The 24,058-nt window shown below is 44.6% G+C and overlaps 1 protein-coding gene across 1 annotated transcript in view; it reads right to left on the minus strand.

The window, feature by feature from the left end:
• GLP2R (glucagon like peptide 2 receptor) overlaps positions 1-24,058 on the minus strand; it is a 119,320-nt gene that overhangs the window by 75,901 nt on the left and 19,361 nt on the right. Inside the window, exons 3-7 of the mRNA XM_074970804.1 lie at positions 22,545-22,649; positions 19,063-19,184; positions 11,662-11,768; positions 11,269-11,425; positions 6,455-6,614 (exon numbers count right to left, since the gene is read on the minus strand). Coding sequence (XP_074826905.1) covers positions 6,455-6,614; positions 11,269-11,425; positions 11,662-11,768; positions 19,063-19,184; positions 22,545-22,649 — 651 coding nt within the window. The remainder of the gene's footprint in view (positions 1-6,454; positions 6,615-11,268; positions 11,426-11,661; positions 11,769-19,062; positions 19,185-22,544; positions 22,650-24,058) is intronic.

The following is a 24,058-nucleotide window of genomic DNA, read 5'->3' on the forward strand; positions in this document are numbered from 1 at the left end:
GTATTTGCACTGTAAAAAACCAAAAGAAATAGTATTTTTCAATGCACCTAATAGAAGTACTGTAGTGCTATTTCCTTATCATGAAAGTTGAACTTACAAATGTAGAATTATGTAAAAAAAAATGCATTAAAAAATGAAACAATGTAAAATTTTAGCACCTACATGTCCACTCAGTCCTACTTCTTGTTCAGCCAATTGCTCAGACAAACAAGTTTGTTTACATTTGCAGGAGATAATGCTGCCCGCATCTTGTTTATAGTGTCACCTGAATGTTGAAAACAGGCATTCTCATGGCACTGTTGTAGCCAGCATCACAAGATATTTATGTGCCAGATGCACTAAAGATTCCTATGTCCCTTCATGCTTCAACCATTCCAGGGGACATGTGTCCATATTGATGACAGGTTCTGCTCGATAACAATCCAAAGCAGTGCGGACTGACACATGTTCATTTTCATCATCTGAGTCAGATGCCACCAGCAGAAGATGGATTTTCTGTTTTGATGGTTCGGGTTCTGTAGTTTCCGCATCAGGAGTGTTGCTCTTTTAAGACTTCTGAAAGCATGCTCCACACCTTGTCCCTCTCAGATTTTGGAAGGCACTTCAGATTCTTAAACCTTGGGTTGGCTGCTGTAGCTGTCTTTAGAAATCTCACATTGGTACCTTCTTTGTGTTTTGTGAAATCTGCAGTGAAAATGTTCTTAAAATGAACATGTGCTGGGTCATCATCTGAGACTGCTATAGCATGAAATACATGGCAGAATGCAGGTAAAACAGAGCCGGGAACATACAATTTCCCCCCAAGGAGTTCAGTCACAAATGTAATTAACATTATTTTTTTTAATGAGCATCATCAGCATGGAAGCATGTCTTCTGGAATGGTGGCTGAAGCATGAAGGGGCATATGAACGTTTAGCATATCTGGCACGTGTGGAGGAAAAATTCAGTGGACCCAAGTACGCCTAAACTTTCCAAGTAGGCCTAAAACTTTTGGTCAAGCTAACTGTGTATATGAAGCATAAGAAAAGAGTGTGGAAAATTCCATTGTAAGGCAATTGCAGCAGCACAGCTTAAGAAACGTTAACCACAAAAGAACACCTGTCAATAACAGGAAAAGCTTGTTTTGCTATATTCCAAATAAGGTAATTAAGACGAATGTGTAATTTGTCTGCGGTTTTAAACTTTAAAAAGCTCTGTGTGCTTTTCATTGGGGGGGGGGCAGCTACTTAGAGCTGTTACCCCCCTGCGCTTGTAATCAATAAAGGAGCCTCAGGCTTGGTTCTGATCCAAACACAACACGTGGTTAATTTTTCCACCACACATGTAAATACGTTGCAATGTCGGCTACAAAAGTGCCATGCAAATGCCTGTTCTCACTTTCTGGTGACATTGTAAATAAGAAGAGGGCAGCATTATCTTCTGTAAATGTAAACAAACTTGTTTGTCTTAGCAATTGGCTGAACAAGAAGTAGGATTGAGTGGACTTGTAGGCTCTAAAGTTTTACATTGTTTTGTTTTTGAGCGCAGTTGTGTAACTAAAAAAAATCTACATTTGTAAGTTGCACTTTCACTGTAGAGATTACACTACAGTACTTGTATGAGGTGAATTGAAAAATACTATTTCTTTTATCATTTTTACAGTGCAAATATTTGTAATAAAAATAATATACACTTTGATTTAAATTACAACACAGAATACAATATATATGAAAATGCAGAATAACATCAAAAATATTTAATACATTTCAATTGGTATTCTGTTTAACAGTGCAATTAAAACTACAATTAATTTTTTTAATCATGATTAATTTTTTTTAGTTTAGTTGCATGAGTTAGCTGCAATTAATCAACAGCTCTAAATCTTTTTATAAAAAAACTATACTTTTTTAGTTTCTTCTCCTATGTAAGCTGTTCCATATTCTTGATAATCTTTGTTGAGCTTCTCTGAATCTTTTCCAGTTCCACTCTATCCTTTTTGAGATGAGGCAACCAGAGCTGCACACAATATTCAAAGTGTGGGTGCACCACAAATTTAAATAGTAGCTGTATAGTTTCTATCTTATTTTTCTATCCCTTTCCTAACAGATCCTAACATTGTTAACCTTTTTGACTGCTACTGTGCATTGAGCTGAAGTTTTCAGAGATCTAGTCACAATGACTATAAGATCTCTTTCTTGAGTGGTAACGTCTAATTTAAAGCCCAGCATTATATATGTGTAGTTGGGATTATTTTTTCCAGCATACATTACTTTGCATTTATCAAAATTTGAATTTAATCTGCCATTTTGTTATCCAGTTACCCAGTTTTGTGAGATCTTTGTAACTCTTCACAGTCAGCTTTGGACTTAGCTTTGGAATAATTTTGTAACATCTGAAAACTTTGCCACTTCACTGTTCACTATCTTTTCCATATAATTAATAAGTACATTGAACAGCACACGTCTCAGTACAGATCTTTGGGTGATCCTGCTGTTCATCTCTTTCCATTGTGAAAACTGACCATTTATTCCTGCCCTTTTTTTCTTATCTTTTAACCAGTTACTGATCCATGAGAGGACCTTCCATGGTATCCCATCACTACTTGCTTTGCTTAAATGTTTTTGGTAATGGACTTTTGTCTGAAAATCCAAGTACGCTACATCGACGGGATCACTCTTGTCCACATGCTTGTGGACAACCACAAAGAATTCTAGTAGATTGGTGAGGCATTATTTCCCCTTTACAAAAACCATGTTGACTCTTCCCCAACAAATCATGCTTATCTATGTGTCTGGTAATTCTGTTTTTTACTATATATATTCTACCAGTTTGCCCAGTACTGAAACCTGTAATTGCCAGGATCTCCACTGGAACTCTTTAAAAATTGGTGTTACGTTGGGTACTTTCCAGTCATCTGGAGCAGAGGCTTGTTCAGTTCCCCCAACTACCTAATGAGAGAGAGGCTCTGAACAGGGATCCCCAAACCTCTCAGGAGGTGCTGTAGCCAGTGGGTGATATGATACTCTGATATGGTACTCCATCTGTCTCTCCTGTTCCACTTTGGATAAAAAACTGAATAGGTAATGAAGTAGGGGGACTGTACCTTGGGTCTCCCACCTCACAAGTGGGTGCCCTTAGCAGGCTATAAAGTCATTCTCATTCTCTGGCCCAGTGCCCTTTTAAGTATTTATACACCATGGAAGAACTTCAACTGGAGAGACTGTGGGAACACCCCATCAGCACATCCCATAGCTCTGTGGTTTCAGCATCCTCCTGAGAGCGACCCTGAGCCAATCCTTTCTCCTCATTAGGTAGAAGGGGGAACTGAACCTGTGTGTCCTGTTTCCCAGGCTTGTGTTCTAGCCACTAGGCTAAAAGGCCCCACCACCTCCTCTTGAGTCAAGATTTTGAATGGGACCCAATCCAGTAGGTGGCCACTGAGCACATCTACTGGATCAGGCCCCACATGTGAGAAAGGCACTTGTCTTCCTGTCTTCCCCATGTTTGTGGACCACACTAGGGATTAAGTGGGAGACAGGCATCCAGGCACTGAGAGGGAGACAGCAGCGTGCATGCCCAAAGACAGAACCATAGTTACCTAGAGAACTTTTACTCTAAACATTCAGGTGCTGAGTGAGTTTAGGCCCCTATAGGGTTAGGGGGCAGCTGAGTGGGAGCTTTGTGGACTGCAGTGGAGCCTAAGACTAAGATTTAGGCACCTAGGTACCTTTGTTGATCTGGGCCTTACTCAACCTTGAAACCTGCCAATGCGTGATATGAGCGCTCAACATGTGGAACAAATGACTGAAATGCAGAAAATCTGTAATTTGTTGTATGTCGCAGAACAATTAATTGATTTTGCATTTTTAAGTATAAAACTTGTGTTAAAGGATGTTTTCTCACAATGTGAATTAAATACATCAATTTTTTAGAAAAGAAAATTGGAAAACTAAATCCTGCTGTATGCAACCATAAGGTCTCCCCTGCCCCCAATGGTAAACAACAGGGCTTGAGCCCTTGACCTTCAGAGAGGGAGGCCAGGCTTCTAATGCTTAAGCTGATATAAAGCCATTGATTTTGCGGCCAGAAGGAACTACTAAAACCATCTAGTCCAGGGCTGGGGAAACTTTTTGGCCCGAGGGCCACGTCTACGTGGGGAAATTGTATGCAGGGTCATGAATGCAGGGGTGGGGCAGGGGGTTGGGGTGCCTGAGGGAGTGTGGGGTCTGGGATGGGGTGCAGTGTGCAGGAAGGGACTCAGGGCAAGGGGTTGGGGTGCAGGAGGGGTGTGGCAGGAGGCTCAAGGCAGGGGGTTGGGGTGCAGGAGGGGTTCGGGGTACGGACTCTGGCCCAGCACTGCTTACCTTGAGCGGCTCCGGGGTGACAGTGGTGCGCAGCAGGGCTAAGGCAGGCTCCCTGCCTGCCCTGGCTCCGCGATGCTCCTGGAAGTGGCCAGCATGTCTGGCAGTGGCTCCTGGGGGTGGGGTGGGGCAGGTGGCTCCGCAGCGCGCTGCCCTCACCTGTGGGTACCACGCCCAAAGCTCCCATTGGCCACAATTCTCCATTCCCGGCCAATGGCAGCTGTGGGGGGCGGTACGTGCATGTGAGGGCACCGCACGGAGCCCTCTGTCCCTGCCCCGGGGCCGCAGGGATGTGGTGCCGGCTACTTCCGGGAGTGGCGCGGGGCCAGGGCAGGCAGGGAGCCTGCCTTAGCCCAGCTGTGCCACAGAGCTGGCAATCCCACGGGCCGGATTGAAAGCCTTGATGGGCCGGGGCCGGCCTGCGGGCCATAGTTTGCCCTCCCCTGATCTAGTCTGACCTCCAGTATAACTGCATTAAGCCTGTGACTTATTAAACCTTAGTAACTAGTAACACAAAAGATGATTTATGAAGCATTCATGAACCTATACATATGGAAGAACTATACACAGTGATTTCATAATTCATGTTGCTTTTTTACATTTTAAAAAGAGGTCCAAATTTAAGAAACAAGGAGACAGTGAAAATATTTTGGTAACATGATGTTTCTTGAAGAAATTATAACTTAGGTCAGATTGTCTGTTTTCCCTGGCACTACCAATTCACAACAAGCAGTTCAGGTTTAACCTCCTAACTCAAAACACACTGAGAATTTCATCATTCCCATTAAAATACAAATGCTGGTGCCACCTCCACTATGCTAGCCCTACATTCCATTATAATGTGTAGACACAGAGTGACTATATTAAATGGAGACATTTTTGGATAAATGTCATAATATGATGATGTGTTAAATGGAAAATTTGGTATTGCTTTAAATAGTTGATTGACATACAGAACGTGTGAGAATGGGTTTTCTGGTTCTTTTATGTACTGGAACATTCTTGTTATGAAAAAGGGGATGATACCAGGGCGGTGTAATCGTGGGGAGTGCGGGGGGGGAGGAATAGTGGGACGCACCCAATATCTTGTGGAGGCAAGAGTATGGCCCACCTATGTTCCTCCTGTGCACATAAGCGGGGGGAGAAAATGAGAGTGCAATCCAGAGGAGGGGCTGGAGCAAATGCCAGAGAGCATGAAATCAGGCTGGTCACCAGGGAGAAGCCAGCAGATCTGGGCTCAGAAACCTGGCCCAGAAGAGGGGCAGGAGCACGTGTACCAGCTTCAGGTGCAGGCAAGCCCACCAACTGGGGGGCAGGGGGAGGAAAGGGGGCAATTGTCCAGGGTCCCAGGAGATTTAAAAGGGCCCGGGGGCCCCTGGCTGCCGCTACTGTTGCAGTAACGGCGGTGGAAGCTGGGAGCCCCGGGCCCTTTTAAATCACCCTGGGGGGCTGCAGAGCTCCTACGGGCATGCACGACTGCTCTGAGCTCTGGAGAGCCCCACAGGCCAGTGCAGTCGATCCCGGAAGTAACAGCGTCGTACTCCGGGCCCTGCCCCCGCCCCCCCGACAGCCCTGGACCTGTGGCCGGGAATTGCTCTCGGCGGGCCTGGGTGCAGGGGATGGGACAATGCACTGGCACCTGGGCGGGAGCAGGAGGACATTGGTGCAGAGGGTGCCAGCTGCCAGGGGTGGGGACAAACTGGGCACCAGGTGCCAAGGAAGTTCCATCGGAACAGCAATAAGAAATACTGAGATGCCCCTTCCCAGCCTGAAGCCAGCCCCTCTGTCCAGTCTCAGTAATTTCCCTGGCTATCCCTCCATGCCCCACGTTCACAGGATGCTTTCCTCCAGTCCCCAGATGTTACCAGGGAATTTACTAATTGCCAGTGTGTGCAGACACCTGCTGGACATTACATATTATGTTGTTACAAAGTACATTATGATCACATGATCAGTTCTGGACACCTTATTAGCATAGGGAAGTTGACAAATTTCAGGGAGTTCAAATAATCAGCTTTTCTCTTTCTTTCACAAAGTATCAAAACTTTGTTTACCTATCATTTATTTTCTGATATAAAATAAGACAAATAACTTATTTGAAACTGTTTACTTACCCCATCCTATCACAATATATCTTTTCAGCAGTAGCCTTTCAGAGAGCACAGCAGTCACCAATAACGTGTGGAGATATAGTCCTTCAACTAAAAGCCAAAAATAATTTGCACCAACAAAGTAATGCAAGAAAAACTGGGAAGTCCTGCAAATGGTTAAAATCTGCAGAAATAAGACATCAGGAAGTATTTAATAATAGTAATTAATTACACATTGTAGTACTGTAAAATCTCTGAAAAGAACTGTTGCTCTTATGTCATATTTTATATCCTTTAAAAATTAACAGTTTTAATAAATATTTGGTTCAGTCAGACACCCTTCTGCAGCTTTAATTGGGTTGCTGCACTTCCATGATGAGGTCCCAGCTGTGTGCCATTGGGAATAGATCAAACCTCTGATGTCATCTACAGCCAAAACCAGCTAATCAGAATATATATTTGTCTCCAACATGCTAAAAACGGTGTGTGTGTGCGTGTGTGTGGTGTGTGATTCCAAAAAAACAACCAAGTGCCTCATGTGGGCCAGGCATGCTGTGGGGATTCACACATACATCATGATTTCTTAGAAGAAGACGCCGCACAACTAACAGGAAGCTTGGGGAGGGACTGGATCTCTCTGTCCTTGTCTATGAAGAAATGTAGGGAAATCTCTTTCCACTGCTCTAGCATTAGTTAGCATCAGCTCAGCCATTTCTAGTGCAACCTTTGAAAGGGTTTATTCTTTTAGGATGATTCCTAAGTACGTTCTTTGAAACTTATTGATGGACCCTAATACCAAGGTAGGGGGAACACCAGGAGAAGTCCATACAAGGAACAGCCATATTATCTGATTAAGGAGCTCATGCATGAGCTGAGTAGATTGTAGGGAGGGGACCTATTCATTTTCAGGCTCTTTGCACAGGTACTATGGAGGAAAACAGTTTGGGAGAGTCATCTGAGGGAAGGGCTTGGAAGGAGACCCCATTGACCAGAAGGCATGGGATGCATTGTCCTAGGGATAGGAGTTCAACAACCACCACTCTCAAGAGGAGGAGATGGGTGGTGGTGGTCAGGAACTCTCACCTAAAGGTCCTCCATCTGCCACTTAGACTGGGAAACTCGAAGTGTGCTGCTTTCCTGGAGCTAGAACTCAGGATGTGACGGACAGTCTGCCGAGACTGATCAAGCCCTTGGACCGCTACCCCTTCCTGCTTTTCCATGTGGGCACCAATGACCTTGAGCGGGTCACTGAAGACTCTGGGAAGAAGGATAAAGGAGTTGAGGCGCATGTCAAGTTCTCGTCCATCTTCCCTATTGAAGGAAAAGGCCCAGGTAGGGACCATCGAATTTTGGAGGTAAATGCATGGTTATGCAGATGGTGTCGGAGAGAGGGCTCTGGATTCTTTGACCATGAGCTGTTGTTCCAGGAAGAAGGATTGCCAGGAAGAGATGGGATCCACCTAATGAAGAGAGGGAAAAGCATCTTCACAGGCAGACTTGCTAACTAGGGAGGAGGGCTTTAAACTAGGTTCGCCGGGAGATGGAGACCTAAGCTCTGAGGTAAGTGGGGAAGTGAGATACTGGGAGGAAACACAAGGAGACCTCCTGATTCAAGGCAATCAGCTAGCAGGGCAATGGGCTAGTTATCTTAGGTGCCTGTACACGAACTCAAGAAGCCTGGGAAAGAAGCAGGAAGAATTGAAAGTCCTGGCACAGTCAAGGAACTATGATGTGATTGGAATAACAGAGACTTGGTGGGGTAACTCACAAGACTGGAGCACTGTCATGGATGGGTATAAACTGTTCAGGAAGGACAGGAGGGGGAGAAAAGGTGGAGGAGTTGCACTGTCTGTAAGAGAGCAGTACGATTGCTCAGAGCTCCAGTATGAAACTGGAGAAAAGCCTGTTGAGAGTCTTTGGGTTAAATTTAGAGGTGAGAGCAACAAGGATGATGTCATGGTGGGCATCTGCTATAGACCACCAGACCAGGAGGATGAGGTGGACAAGGCTTTTTTCAGACAACTAATAGAAGTTTCCAGATCACAGGTCATGGTTCTCATGGGGCACTTCAGTCACCCTGACATCTGCTGGGAGAGCAATACAGCAGTACACAGAAAATGCAGGAAGTTTTTGGAGAGTGTTGGGGACAACTTCTTGGTGCAAGTGCTGGAGGACCCAACTAGGGTCTGTGCTACTCTTGACCTGCTGCTCACAAACAGGAAAGAACTGGTACCAGAAGTAGAGGTGGGTGGCAACCTGGGCAGCAGTGACCATGAGACGGTTGAGTTCAGGATCCTGACAAAAGGAAGAAAGGAGAGCAGCAAAATACAGATCCTGGACTTGAGAAAAGCAGACTTTGACTCCTTCAGGGAACTGATGGGCAGGATCCCCTGAAAGGCTAATATGAGGGGGAAAGGAGTCCAGGAGAGCTGGCTGTATTTTAAAGAAGCCTTATTGAGGGTGCAGGAACAAACCATACCTATGTGCAGAAAGAATAGTAAATATGGCAGGCGACCAACTTGGCTTAACAGAGAAATCTTCAGTGAGCTTAAACACAAAAAGGAACCTTACAAGAAGTGGAAACTTGGACAGATGACTCGGGAGGAGTATAAAAATATTGCTCAAGAATGCAGGGGTATAATCAGGAAGGCCAAAGCACAATTGGAGTTGCAGCTAGCAAGGGATGTAAAGGGTAACATGAAAGGTTTCTGCAGGTATATTAGCAACAAGAAGAAGGTCAGGGAAAATGTGAGACCCTACTGAATGGGGGAGGCAACCTAGTGACAGATGATGTGGAAAAAGCTTAAGTACTCAATGCTTTTTTGGCCTCAGTCTTCACAGACAAGGTCAGCTCTCGGACTGCTGCACTGGGCAGCACAGTTTGGGGAAGAGGTGAGCAGCCCTCGGTGGTGAAGAACAGGTTAAGGACTATTTAGAAAAGCTGGACATGCACAACTCCGTGGGGCTAGATGCAATGCATCCGAGGGTGCTGAGGGAGCTGTCTGATGTGATTGCAGAGCTGCTGGCAATTATCTCTGAAAACTCATGGCAATCGGGGGAGGTCCCAGACGATTGGAAAAAGGCAAATATAGTGCCAATTTTTAAAAAGGGAAAGAAGGAGAATCCAGGGAACTACAGACTGATCAGCCTCACCTCAGTCCCCAGGAAAATCATGGAGCACATCCTCAAGAAATCCATTTTGAACCACTTGGAGGAGAGGAAGGTGATCAGGAACAGTCAACATGGATTCACCAAGGGAAAGTCATGCCTGACCAACCTGATTGCCTTCTATGATGAGATAACTGGCTCTGTGGATATGGGGAAAGCGGTGGATGTCATATACCTTGACTTTAGCAAAGCTTTTGATATGGTCTCCCACAGTATTCTTGCCAGCAAGTTAAAAAAGTATGGATTGGATGAATGGACTATAAGGTGGATAGAAAGCTGGCTAGATCGTCAGGCTCAACAGGTAGTGATCAAAGACTTAATGTCTAGTTGGCAGCTGATATCAAGTGGAGTGCCCCAGGGGTCGGTCCTAGGGCCAGTTTTGTTCAAGATCTTCATTAATGATCCGATGATGGGATGGATTGAACCCTCAGCAAGTTCATGGATGACACTAATCTGGGGGGAGAGGTAGATATGTGGAGGGTAGGGATAGGGTCCAGAGGGACCTAGACAAATTGGATGATTGGGCCAAAAGAAATCTGATGAGGTTTAACAAGAACAAGTGTAGAGTCCTGCACTTAGGAAGGAAGAATCCCATGCACTGGTACAGGCTGGGGACCAACTGGCTAAGCAGCAGTTCTGCAAAAAAAGGACCTGTGGATTACAGTGGACGAGAAGCTGGATATGAGTCAATTGTGTGCCCTCGTTGCCAGGAAGGCTAATGGCATATTGGGCTGCATTAGTAGGAGCATTGCCAACAGATCAAAGGAAGTGATTATTCCCCTCTATTCAGCTCTGGTGAGGCCATATCTGGAATATTGCAACCAGTTTTGGGCCCCCCACTATAGAAAGGATGTGAACAAACTGGAGAGAGTCCAGTGGAGGGCAACAAAAATGGTTAGAGAGCTGGGGCACATGACTTACGAAGAGAGGTTGAGAGAACTAGGCTTATTTGGTCTGCAGAAAAGAAGTGAGTGTGTGTGTGTGCGGGGGGGGATTTGATAGCAGCCCTCAATTACCCGAAGGGGGGTTCCAAAGAGGATGGAGCTAGGCTGCTCTCAGTGGTGGCAGATGACAGAACAAGGAGCAATGATCTCAAGTTGCAGTGGGGGAGGTCTAGTTTGGATATTAGGAAAAACTATTTCACTAGGAGGGAGGTGAAGCACTGGAATGGGATGCCTAAAGAGGTGGTGGAATCTCCATCCTTCGAAGTTTTTAAGGCCTGGCTTGAGAAAGCCCTGGCTGGGATGATTTAGTTGGGGTTGGTCCTGCTTTGAGTCGGGAGTTGGACTAGATGACCTCCTGAGGTCTCTTCCAACCCTAATCTTCTATGATCTCCACGAAAAGAAATACGCACTACTAGAGGTATCCAATTGCTATCAGGTACTCAGCATGGCAGCTGTAGGAAATATCTCTGAAGATTCAGCTGGGAAATGACAACTATCAACACTATTAACCAGCACAGTGTGCTTACTATTCATTTTTCTTATGATCATATCTAAATCAAATAAATATAAATTCTGAACCAGAATTTTACCCTTATTCTCCACGAACACTATTTTCATAATTCACCTCTTAGCATCTAAAACCTGCTTTCCTAAGGGAAACTGTTTTGCAACTTTAACTTTTGCAGCACAAATTATACTATTAACAATGAACTAAAATAGAATTACCTCAGAACTGAAGTAGGAAATCCATCCAGTTTCATTATTTGGTCTTTTTGAATAAGTATTATGGAATATGGTATCTTTTATAAGAACTGCTGTGGCTCGCAGTATAAACGAAGCAAATAAATTTATATGGATGTAGTTTCTAGTGCAGTGAAGTTTTCTGTGGAAGTACAAAAAGAAATGCCCCTTTTTATGAATTCTTTAGAATAAATTTCATTATGAACAATATAATTGTATTCATATTATAGCCATCAACAGATATTGCTCAAGAATTATATTTGCATAGTAAATGTATATAGTTACATGGAATTATAAGCTGTTACTTGAAAAAAGAATCCATAAATTGTTAAATTCCAGAATACAAGACATGTTCTAGTAATGTTGGTTGACACTAACCTGAGGAGCAGAAGTATGAGTAGAGCTAATACAAGGGAAGTGAGAGACAAGCAGTATCCAACCGTGTATAGTAGCTGTAGTGTGGAAAGTAACATGTGTTCTTCTTCCTAATCATAAGAATAACAGAGAAAAATAAATAAGTCACACAAGTGTGGGAGTCAGCCTGGCCCAGCAGATAGGGCGCTAGCCTAGGAGTTAAGACGTTAGGGTTCTATTATTTGTCCCTTGGGCAAGTCACTTAACTGCTCCAAACTTCAGTTTCCCCATCTGTAAATGACCCTCCTCCGTAACCCCTGTGAGATCATGGAAAGCCAGGTATAATTAGCAGGTTTTAAAATTTGAAATAATTTAATATTTGGAATAGGCACATTGGGTCTAATTTTGAAAATTGTGTATGCACTGCTGTGAGCCTAATTTCTGCCAACAGCCACCATGATTACATATGCAAATTGGGCTCTAGGGTATGAAGATAGCCAAATAAATTCATAACTTCTAATGCTGGGAAGAAATTTTTCATCAAAACAGTTTTCTATCAGAAAATGCCATTCTGTTTAAACTAAAATTGTTCATGAAATCACAAGAATTTTAATGACAATTCCTGTGTAAATTTTTAAATGGCAAATTTCATTTGAGAAAGTTTTGAAATTTTATTTCCAAACAAAATTTTCTTTTAAAAATGTATTTTCATTTTTACATTATTTTATGACATGTCAGTAGCAGTAGTAGTGCCTAATATGACATGTTACGGCATAATAGTCAAAATATTATTTCCTTTCCTTTTAGTTTTAGTTTAGTTTTAAAATAATTAAGGATAGATGCTGTTTAGGACTAATTGAAACATCTTATTTTCTAGCCCATGGTGTCTCCTGTTTGTGTTGTGAGGCAACAGTTTCACATTTGGAACAAGAAAAGAAGATAAGCACTCAGTGTACTAATTACAGCAGCAAGCTTCTTTCAATCTTAGAAATATGATTGCAGGGTAACACAAATATAATAAAAGTAATTAAAAATGGGGAAAAAATCATTTTGAATCTAAATTTTGAAATTTTCCAAATTTTTTTTCCAGAATTTCCATTTTGTAGAACAATTCTAAATATTTGTTTTGCTCTGATTCAGAATGAAACACATTTTGAAGTGTTGAAATTTCTGGTGAAACAGAAATTCTGAGTTTCAACCAGCTCTAATTACTCATTTGAAATGACCTAATTCTGCATGAAGCACAATAACCATTTGTGCAAAATGGGTGAACAGTTGAACATGCATTTTTGGGTGGGCAGTTTTGAAAATCAGGTCTATGATGTGCAATCATTTTCAGCACCACTTACACAGGTTTTGTTTCTAAACTCAAGATGAAAATAAGGATGAATAAAAAGGAGAAATTAATGTGTGAGCACGTTGAGTGATATGGAACAGGACATCTGAGCTGGAATGAGTGTGCACCAATTTTTCTTTTATCTTTTCATTTAACATTTTATTTCTTTCGTTCCTGTTTCTGATGCATTTTGTAACTATTGGAGATACTCAATAATTAATTACACCAAACTCCTAAGGTGTCAGTAGTGTTACAGGTCTACTGCAACTCAGAGGCAAGTGGTTCAGTGCTTTGGCAGCCAGGTGTTGTGGGCATTAGCCCTGGTGGATCCCAGTAACCACTCAGATACATGGTAAGTGAAAGGCTATTTTATTAGGGTTGGCAGGAAAGGGGAAATACCTCAGGTACAGAGGCTTAAATGGTTACACTCCAAAGTGAGCAATAGTGGTAAATGTTTGGGTCCCTGGGACAGTCCAATTGAGAGTCAGAATTCTTCAAGCCTAGCGGTTAGGGTGCCTTCTCCAGTCCAGTCTTTATTCAAGTAAATAGAAGCTTGAGGTTTTCCAAGATAGGCTGTTGTTGTCTCCGATTGGGGCTACTCTGCACCCAGCCCTTGCTGTTCCGCCATAAGTCCCACACAGACCCACACACATCTGTCACATCCAGCAGCAACAGCCTGTTCCACACATGGCTCTGCACATAGTTCCTGGGGGGTTCCTCTTTCCATTCAGCTTCTCTGCAGCTCCTGGCTAGCCATGCGGCCACCACTTCCAAACAGAGCTCATCCACTTCTATGTGAGGACGTTTCCCCTTACCTGGCCACAGGAAGGGGAAGTGGGAGGGAGCTAATGCTGCTTAGCTGATCCAGCACAATGTATTTACTTTTCTAGCTCAAGTAAAGCTTCTCTTCGGGAAACAAACTGAAAAATTCTATAGACAGAGGACAACTCCACTGTACGGACTACTCACTAAACCCCTACACGGATTGCAATGATTTATTGTCCAGCCTGGTAATCATATCTTCTTCTGAACAATGTCACTGTTTCCACTGATGGTTCAAGTGCATTGGCTTGGATGTTATCACCTTCATCATTGTCATATAGCTATTTCTAACTAACTCGAGTTGGTGGCCATACCCTTGAGAGGGCATAGTGGTGGAGTCTGCCATAATATGCTTTCTGGTATTTTTCCATGATGCAGAAGAAAATACATCTGCCACTTTGTGAGAGAAAAATAGGATAGAGATAATGGAACAATAGAGCCAGCAGGGAGCAATGTGGGTGCTGGAGATTCCCAGCATGCTGTCTTTAGAAGTCCATCTCCATGTTGACACACAGCAGCAGCAGTACAAAATCCAGCACCAAGGAACAGAATGAGCTGACAATATGGGCATAGGAGTTTTCCACCTCTGAATTAGACAAGATAAATGGTTGATTTATCCGCTGTTGGTAGATACTAGCCATGAATCTGACCCAACCAATTGACATCCCACCCAGGTAAAAGCAGGTCCAGCACAAACAGAAGGAGCAGGTACAGATGAACCAAGGTGAACAGGAGCAGAAACAGGGCTCAGGGGACAGGTATATCAGAGCAAGTGCATCTTCCTGTGATACAGAGAACCAGTGCAAGCAATGCAGACAGGTACCCATGGGAGATCCAGCAAACACTTGCCAAGAGCAGAGCAAGGGTACAGCATAGAATCATAGAATCACAGAAGATTAGGGTTGGAAGAGATCTCAGGAGGTCATCTAGTCCAACCCCCTGCTCAAAGCCCAATTAAATCATCCCAACCAGGGCTTTTTCAGGCTGGGACGTAATAACCTCTAAGGATGGAGATTCCCCCACTTCCCTAGGTAACCCATTCCAGTGCTTCACCTCCCTCCTAGTGAAATAGTTTTTCCTAATATCCAACCTAGACCTCCCGCACTGCAACTTGAGACCATTGCTCCTTGTTCTGTCCTCTGCCACCACTGAGAACAGCCTAGCTACTCTTGGAACCCCCCTTCACGTAATTGAAGGCTGCTATCAAATCCCCCCCCCCTCACTCTTCTCTTCTGCAGATTAAATAAGCCCAGTTCCCTCAGCCTCTCCTCATAAGTCATTTGCCCCAGCCTCCTGATCATTTTCTTTGCCTTCCACTGGACTCTCTCCAATTTGTCCACATCCTTTCTGAAGTGGGGGGCCCAAAACTGGATGCAATACTGCAGATGTGGCCTCACCAGTGCTGAATAGAGGGGAATAATCACTTTCCCCGATCTGCTGGCAATGCTCCTACTAATGCAGCCCAATATGCCATTAGCCTTCTTGGCAACAAGGGCGCACTGTTGACCATATCCAGCTTCTCATCCACTGTAATCCCCAGGTCCTTTTCTGCAGAACTGCAGTTTAGCCAGTCATCTGCAAACTTGCTGAGGGTTCAATCCATCCCATCATCCAGATCATTAATGAAGATGTTGAATGAAACCGGCCCCAGGACTGACCCCTGGGGCAGTCTGCTTATATCAGCTGCCAACTAGACATCAAGCCATTGATCACTACCCATTGAGCCCAATGATCTAGCCAGCTTTCTATCCACCTGATAGTCCATTCATCCAGCCCATACATCTGTAACTTGCTGGCAAGAATACTGTGGGAGACCGTAGCGCACACTGTGGCAGCCTTAGCAGGTTCAGGAGCAGCAAGTTGATTTGCTGAGGCCTCACGCAGCCTTTGGGAAGCAAAAATCTACCAAGGCCACACTGGAAAATCTGTGGTGGTGTACTAGTAGGTTTGACACCCTCCTCGCTTACCCACATTTGAGGCCTTGGAAAATCAGTGCACAGCTGGTATCTCTCAGACACTGTCTAGCTTCAGGTATATCTAAAAATGAATCTGGTTCTGTCAGATTAGAGTGCCATCTACAATCGGAAATCATGAACCAAGCATGGAAGTGGAAACAGAGGCACAGAAAGATGAAGTGACTTCTTCACCATCACACGGCAAGGCAGCAATTGTGCTGGAATTAGAACCTTGGTTTCTTGACCCTCCGCCCTGTTACCTGTTCTCTGAACCACACTGTGCTTAGTATGAGGAGAGAATTCCTCAGTGGGGATTGTGATATTATCTGATTAAAATATGACCATATAGATCATTGTTGCAACCACTGTTGTATATTTGCAACAAATCTTGTACAAAATGTGGCATGTAAGATGTTTATGATAAGGTTATGATTTGCAGGTTATGATTATGCTATCTGTACGTATTTATCATTTTTGTATTTAAAGTTATGAATATTGGCTTTATACGTGGATTTCAAATGTTTGCACCTGGGGTAATGCCCACAAGATAGTTAGCCAGCACATCTTGGAGGAACTATTCAAATTAAGTGGCACATCAAGAAATACTTGACTGACAATGGACCATGGGAGACGCCCATCTACACTGAATGGACTGTCCTGCAAACATGCTGTTTGAGATATAGGTAATGGCTTCTACTGTGTCCAAACCTTCATGAATGGCCATGTGACTTGCACATGTGACTCCAAACGCTATCTTGTCACCTATAATTTTCCACTAGCTGTGCTGAGGCCTTTGTTTGAAACAATGTGTTTTTCTCCACATGGCAGAAGATATAAAAGGCCTTGGAAACTCCTCCATTTTGCCTCTTTCCTGCTCAAACCTCTGGAATAAGAACTATACTAATGGGAGCATTCTAACCAATGGCCTGAGGACCTTCCAATGATAATTTGGAAGCAGCCAGAGACTTAACTTAAACCAGCAGTTTATTCCATCACTGCTACAAGCCTGAACCAAGAACCTTGCATTTATTGTATGTATTTGATTCCTTTAACCAATTTTAACTCTCACCTACCTTCCTTCCTTCCTTCCTTCCTTTCAATAAACCTTAAGATTTTAGATTGGCATCAGCATGATTTTTGGGTAAGTTCTAAGTTATATATTGACCTGGGAGTGTGGCTGGTCCTTTGGGATCAGAAGAACCTTTGATTTGAAGAGACTGGTTTTAAAGAACCACCCATCTTTAAGTCTAGTGTTTTTGGTGGTAATACAAGGACTGGAATGCCTGAGGAAACTGCCTTTATGACTTCTTGTTAGCCAGTGTGGTGAAACAGAAGTTTACTTTTGATGCTGGTTTGGTATATCCGATGGGGGATTAGCCACTAGTCTTGGGGGGTATCTTCCCTATTTCTCAGCAATTCGTCCTGAATTTGGCATTCTCAGTTGTGGCCCAAGAAGGCACGGTTACAGAGGTGTGCAACTGTACGCTGTCCTCAGCATGGGCCACAAGATCTGCACTCAGGTGTATATTAAATGGGTACAAAGGGCACAAACGACATGTGGCTGATTAGTAAATGTTTTCAGGACATCTTGATGAGTGTTACTGGCTTGCACAATAAAATATCATTGTACAGGCAGCTTTCGGTGCAGTTACGAGTAAGCACTGCATTTGGCTAGCCTGGGGATCATACTGCACAAGCCATGATGCTCACTGTACAGCAGCCCTCTGCACTGTGATAATACTGCTCTCGGCTATTAACAGGATTTGTAGTAATCCTGGCCCAGGCACTAGCACCTGCAGCTGTGATGCAGCAGCATATAATGCTCTTCTGGATAGAGAAACAACCAGTGAGAAGGCAGCTTGAGCTGGGGAGGGGGCTCAGAATCTACCCAAAGGGGGCAGTTGGAAAAAGCTGTTAGAGAAAGTGAAGAATCAAGATACTGAGCTAGGGATGAACTGGTGCTGAGGGTGGAGGTCAGGTGATAAAATACGAGAAGAGAAGAATAAAAGCAGGGGACTGGGAAGTGAGAAGGGGGGAAGAAGGAAAATAGGAAAGATTTCAGGTCAGGAGAAGCAGAAAAAAAACAGACCTGGGTATGTGAGCAGACACGACTAGAGAAAGGAAATAGAGGGAAATAAAATCTACAGACATACTGGACAGAGAGTACCAAGGAAATATAATTGGTTGAAAAGGGAAGTGATCAAAAGCTGTGTCAGATGAAAACAGACCCTGAAAACAGTAAATGAGAAGCCCACCTGCAAAGGACCTAAAGTACGTGAACAGAGAGAATGACTTTGAACATCAGTGAAGGAATAAAGGTGCAAAATGCACAAATGAGGGCCCACTGGTGAAGAAACCTGCTTATGGATAAACCCAGTGAAAAGAGGCACAACCACAGGAATGTCGAATCTAAGAGGCACTTCAAGCCGAAGAGGACCAAAGAACAGGACAGCAAGAGTGGAGCTGGACTTCAGCCAAGGAGAGGAAAAGTTGATTCTTCTCTGAAGTGACACAGTCTATTGTTCAGTAATCTCTTTTGTTCTTGATAATGACAATGTATGTGGTATTAACTGCACAGAGTAAAGAAGAGTACCATGTACAAACTTGCAAAGGTTAATGTGTTGGTAACATATAGTTTATTATTATTATAAGTAGTAAGTACTTTGCAATGTTATATATTATTTATACTCCTGAAATTTTTGGGGGGTTTTCCCTTATAAAGTTCTAAAAATTTAAAATTATCCCTTTTGTCTTGGTTTTCCCCTGCCTCTCCTCACAGTTAGCATAGCCTAACCCTAACCGGGTGTTTGCAAGGGTCTTATCAAAAGTCCAGTGCCAACAAGGGCTGGGTTTGTTTGTGATTTTGCTTCCATTTTTTCTTTGCATGCAGCTGCCCACTAATGACTGTGAGGTTCAGGGATGAAGAGAATGAATTGAAGTGGGAAATTTGTTCCATGTTCACTCTAATTAGTTCCACAGCAATTTTGCCCAATACAGTATGTTTCCTTTTAGCATGTGGGATTCTCTGAATCTGAGTAATTTACTCTATGAGTTTCATTTTTTCTCATTATATTAGAATTCAGTAAATGTGGTGATCCCAAAACTGACCTAGGGATAATTTGCTGAAGCCAAAGAACTCAGGATTTTTCCAGCCCTAATCCCTGTTCAAAATACAAGGAAAGGTTTCCATATCATAACCTAAATAAGTCTGGCTCTCTTCTGCAGCTATTCAATGGAAACATCTGATCAATTATTCAAGAAAGGATTAAGAAGATTAAAGTATTAAAGCATAAAAGAAAACATCATACTTACTTGTGGAGTGAAGTGATTCTTCTCAGAACACTCTGAATTATCGCGCCAAATATCTGTTGAATTCTCTTCTGTTTGCCAGATTCCCTGGTCCAAGCAGACTCTGTATACATTTCCTGCACTTCCTGAAAGTAAACAGAGCTTCAGTCTGAAAGGTCAAGACATATATTTAATTTTTCATGTGCTTTACAAATTTCACCCTTTCAGCAAAGCTAGGGAAACCCCATTAGAGAAATCTTTGCTTTGGACTTTGATGATTCTTTGTAATGTCTATGTGGGAGAAAATCATAGAAACTTAGTTTATGAATATATTATCAAAAGAAATTCCCATAATTTCCCCAGTATTTTCAAAAAGCAAATATAGTGAGTACATCAAAAAGATAAAATTACATTTCAGATAATTCTTTCTTCATCCTTTAGATTCTTAATCTGAACACTTCCTATTACATACAGATAATACATTTCATACCACCACCAGAACTCTGGGCAAAGAGGATGATTTAGTAATTAAATAACCATCCTGTCATGCTCTGGCACATCAGCTTATGGTGCCCTATCACAGAATGTAGGGGCTAGATCCTCAGCTGGTGTGAAATGGTGTAGCTCCATCCGCACATGGGAGTATGGGGAGCAGAAGGCCCGGCTGAGGAAGGTGCAAGGGGATGTGATGTAGCAGAGAAGGAGAATCTGATAGGAAAGGGAGGGAAAAACGTGGGGAAGTTAATTTAGGGGACAGGTAGGGGCAAAAAACTGTTTGGGAGCATGGCTACGGAATGGGAGTGGGACATCTGCCTAGTCTGTGTAGCAAGTGGGGGTGACAAGGGGCAATGGAGTGGCTGCTACACACACCACAGGAATAAGGAAGGATTTATGGAGTCCCTTCGAGCTGTGAATAGAAGCTGCAGCTTTGTGTGTGTGCTGAAGGTTGAATTTTGATTGTGAGCTGATCCCATACAAACCAGGGGCAGGCAGCTTCCCCCAATGAGGAAAGAAATCAGAAGGCAGTCAAAAACGTGATTTTTCAAAAATCTCATGATTTTAGGCATCTGACTTGTGATCTTGGGGTTGGCAGTGGTGGGGAGCTATGCAAGATCCAGATACACCTGCAGAGGAGCTTGTGCCATTTGAAAATATATCCATGCTAGGAGGCCCCTCCATCCCCAGGGGAAAGACTGAGGCTGGGCCATATTGAAAAACAGATGTTCCCTGAACATGATGGCCAGTGCAGCAATGAAAGAAGCAGGGTGAGAATGGAGCAGCCCTCTAGGCATCCTCTTAAAAGGTCAAGAACCACCTTAAAGCAGAGGTGTCCGACTTTGTCAGCTTGGGGGCCAAGTGTTATTAATAATACAATTTATGGGCCCACAGTCACTGCTGTGGAGTGGATCTCTGCCTAGTTCCTCTGTTTCCTTACAGATGGCTAAGAAGCACAGAAGAACCAGAAACTTCCCACAAGTCTGCTTTTGGGTATCCCCTGGCCTAGCTGAATCTACAGTGGGCATAGAGTTGGCAAAGTTCACTCTTGTACCTCATTCCCTTCAGCTCCTGGAGCAGGGGCAGGGGCAAGGGCAAGGATAGGTGAGGGAGTGGGGAGGGGTATGTCGGATGCTGGAAGAATGAGTAGTTGGATTGTGCTGTGCCCCAGCTATTCCAAGCCACAATGGGTCTATTTACACGGAAATTAAAAACCCACAGCTGGCTCATCACACTGACTTGGGCTCCTGGGGCTCATACTAAGGGGCTGTTTAATTGTAGTGTAGACGTTCAGGCTCAGGATGAAGCCCAGTCTCTAGGACCCTGTGAGGTGGGAGAGTCCCAGGGCTTGGGGTACAGCTCAAGCCAGAACATCTACACTACAATTAAAGGGTCCCTTAGCCCAAGCCCTGCAAGCCCAAGTCAGCTAGCAAGGACCAATTGTGGGTGTCTAATTGCAGCATAGACCTACTCTGTGATCCTTTGCCAATGGAAGCAAATTAGAACCAGCCCCAGGCTGCTCTTGCCAGGGCAGGCGGGCAGGGAACTGTAACTGTCTGTTATGTCCCAGCTTCTCCTCCTCTCCCACCTTTTCAGCTGCCCAGGAGTGTGTGGGGAAGGGGAGTAGTCTTTGCTAGGGGCCCTTAGGCTCAGGCAGAGCAAGTTGAGCTCCTGCCCTGCTCCTCCTTGGAAGCAGGAAATAGAACCATTAGAGCTACTCTCCTCTCACCCCTGCAATGCAGTAAATGGTCAGTGGGGCAGTTGCTGAGCAGCTGCAGTAGGGAGGACCAGCTGTGGCTCAGAATGTTCCTGGTGCTCCAGGAGAGGTGGTGGGAGGTAGCTGGTGCTCAATATCCCCACCTTTTATTGATGGGGCTGGTTCAAACAGGTCAGTTTAAAAGTTGCAAGGCACATTTTCAGTTCATAGTCAAATAAAATGTTCTTGTCATAAGGCATGGCTGCCCCATAGTGCCCCAATGGTGGCTGAGCATGGCACTGCAGGTGCTCCCTGCCTCAGTTTTCCATCACTATGGTTTTCTGACACTCCCAAGGATTCATGTGCCTCAGCCCTTCAGCTGGGTCACTGTGAGAGTTCAGTCACCTTCTGGAGGTAAAAAAAAGTCCAAGCAAAACATTCTTTTACTCTCCTTAGGCCCTCTTTAGCTCACCCTCTGGTGCCAGTTCCCACACCCTTCAGGGTTATCTTTAAGTTACTCTGGCATAGAGCCCTGACTTCCAGGCTCTTTCTCCGGAGTCCTTCTCAAAGTCTCAACCCCCATCTGGGCTACAGCACTAACACCTAGGCTGATTCCCTGCAGTCCCTCCAGCCTCTACTCCAGGGTCTTCCATGGGAACCCAACTTGCTCCTATTCCTCACTGATGCTGAATTCCCTCAGTCCTTTTATGAGACACAGGTGTTTCAGGCAGTCACCTGACCACAACTAGTCCTGCCCCTTAAGCGGGGAGGCAGGCAATTATGGCACAGGCAGGGCTGATTGAACAGGGCTGACTAGCTCTCAGCCTCCAGGCCCTCATGAGGCTGGCAATCCTGTAACACTTCTTCTCACCACAGCTGCCCTTGAGGGCCACAATTTAGAGCCATAGATTGAACACCCTGGCCTTCAGTTACCCCCACAGGATTCCCTGAGGGTCAAGGAAACTGCTGGGAGAAGGGTCAGCATCATGACAGCATTTAGGGGGAAAGGAGTTAGGAGGGTTCTTAAAGTGTTTCTTAAAAGTCAATACCCCAAAGTGACTTTTTGACCTTAAAGTGACTGAAACACAACAAAGAGGGGTGGGGAAGGGTGCAGGCAAGGTCACTACTCATCCTCACAGGGCTTGAAGCATGTTGCAGTGGGATGACTTTGGTGGCTAGCCAGGAAGGAGGTGATGTAGAATAGCCCCAAGCAACCCCCCAGGCAATTCCAGGACAGTAGAGCCTGAGCGGACAACTCCCTCCTGCAATGAAGATTCCTGATATGAATCTTTTAAAAAAAGAGAAATCACATTACCGTTTTCCATCCAGGGTAAATATGAAGGACAAGGAACAGACACATTTCCTGGAAGTGAATAAGGCCAGCAAACAAATTGATCAAATGTCCCATTGCAATATATTCCTGTAGAGAGAGAAAGAACTAATGTTTAGTTTTGAATAAAGATTATTCAGTCAGCTGGTAACCATGGAGACTGTGGTACCTGCCTGACTCCAGGCAGCCTGTAAGCACAGGGATCCATTATACATAGAATGGAGGCCATGGTTATAGCATGGGGGTTGTGTCCTGGAAAGCAGTGACTCTGAGAAAGTCTGATGGGTCATAGTGGACAAACAATTCAACCAGAGCTCCCAGTGTGATACTGTGGCAGAGGGCGAATGCAATGCTGGGATGTATAAACAGCCAGGGAATAGTGAGTAGGAGTAGGAGTAGGGAGTTGTTTTTATCTTTGTACATGGCTTTGATGAGACCAGTGCTGCTATATTGCACTCAATTCTGGTGTCCACATTTTTAAAAGGATGTTGAAAAATTAGAGAGGAAGGAGATTTCCACAAAAATAATTCAAGAATTGGAAAAAATGTTATAGTGAGATTTAAGGAGCTTGGCACGTTTAGCTTGTAAAAAAATCAAGAGGGAACTTGATCCTGGTGTGTAAGTACCCTCACAGAAGAAAAATTCCTGGTTAATAAATAGCTCTTCGACCTAGTGGAGGAAGGCAGAAAGAGAATCAGTGGCTGGGAGTTAAAGCCAGATAAACTGAAATTAGAAACAAGGCACAACATTTTGTCAACAGTGAGGGTTATTAACCACTGGAAGAAACTACAAGTGATATGGTAGATTCTTAATCTGTTGGGATGTTTAGATCATAGAATCGTAGAACCATAAGGTTAGACGCATGGATGGAGCGTGAAGCTTCCCCTTGGGCAGGCTAGCCCCCTGCTCACTGTTCTCAGCCCCTGCACCCATGACCTCAGCCAGGGCAAGAGGGGGCTGAGAGCTTGGTGGGGGACACGGAGGGGGACTGAGAGCTCAGGCCCGGCTGGGGTCGAGCTCTCAGCCCTGGCTGGGATTGAGGCACAGCTCTTGGCCCTGGCCGGAGCTCCGAGGCTGGAGCCCCTCCCGCATTCGGCCCCTTCCATCTGCGGCCCCACCCATGGCCCCACCCCATTCTGCCCCTTCCCTTGAGGCCCTGCCCCCATTCCACCCATAGCCCCGGTCCTGTTGCACCCCTTCCTCCCATGGCTCTGCCCCCATTCTTCCCCCTCTCTGCCCCTTCCCCTGAGGCCCCGCACCTCACTCACTCCTTTACGCCTCCCACATCCCCATGCTGCAGCCCAGAGACTGGAAAAGCTCTGTGGCTACAGCAGGGAGCGAGAGCTCCTCCAGCCCCTGACCATGGCGGGCAGGCGGACAGGAAGATTTTTCCAGGGGTCCCAAATCAGCCAGGGCCTCTGGATACGGGCCCCACGGGCCCATGTGGTAATCCACCACTTCCCCCCACCCCCATCAGTGCGAAGTTTGGGGAGGCTTAG

This window comes from Natator depressus, chromosome 14, assembly GCF_965152275.1.
Source record: "Natator depressus isolate rNatDep1 chromosome 14, rNatDep2.hap1, whole genome shotgun sequence".
Taxonomy (NCBI): Eukaryota; Metazoa; Chordata; order Testudines; family Cheloniidae; genus Natator; species Natator depressus.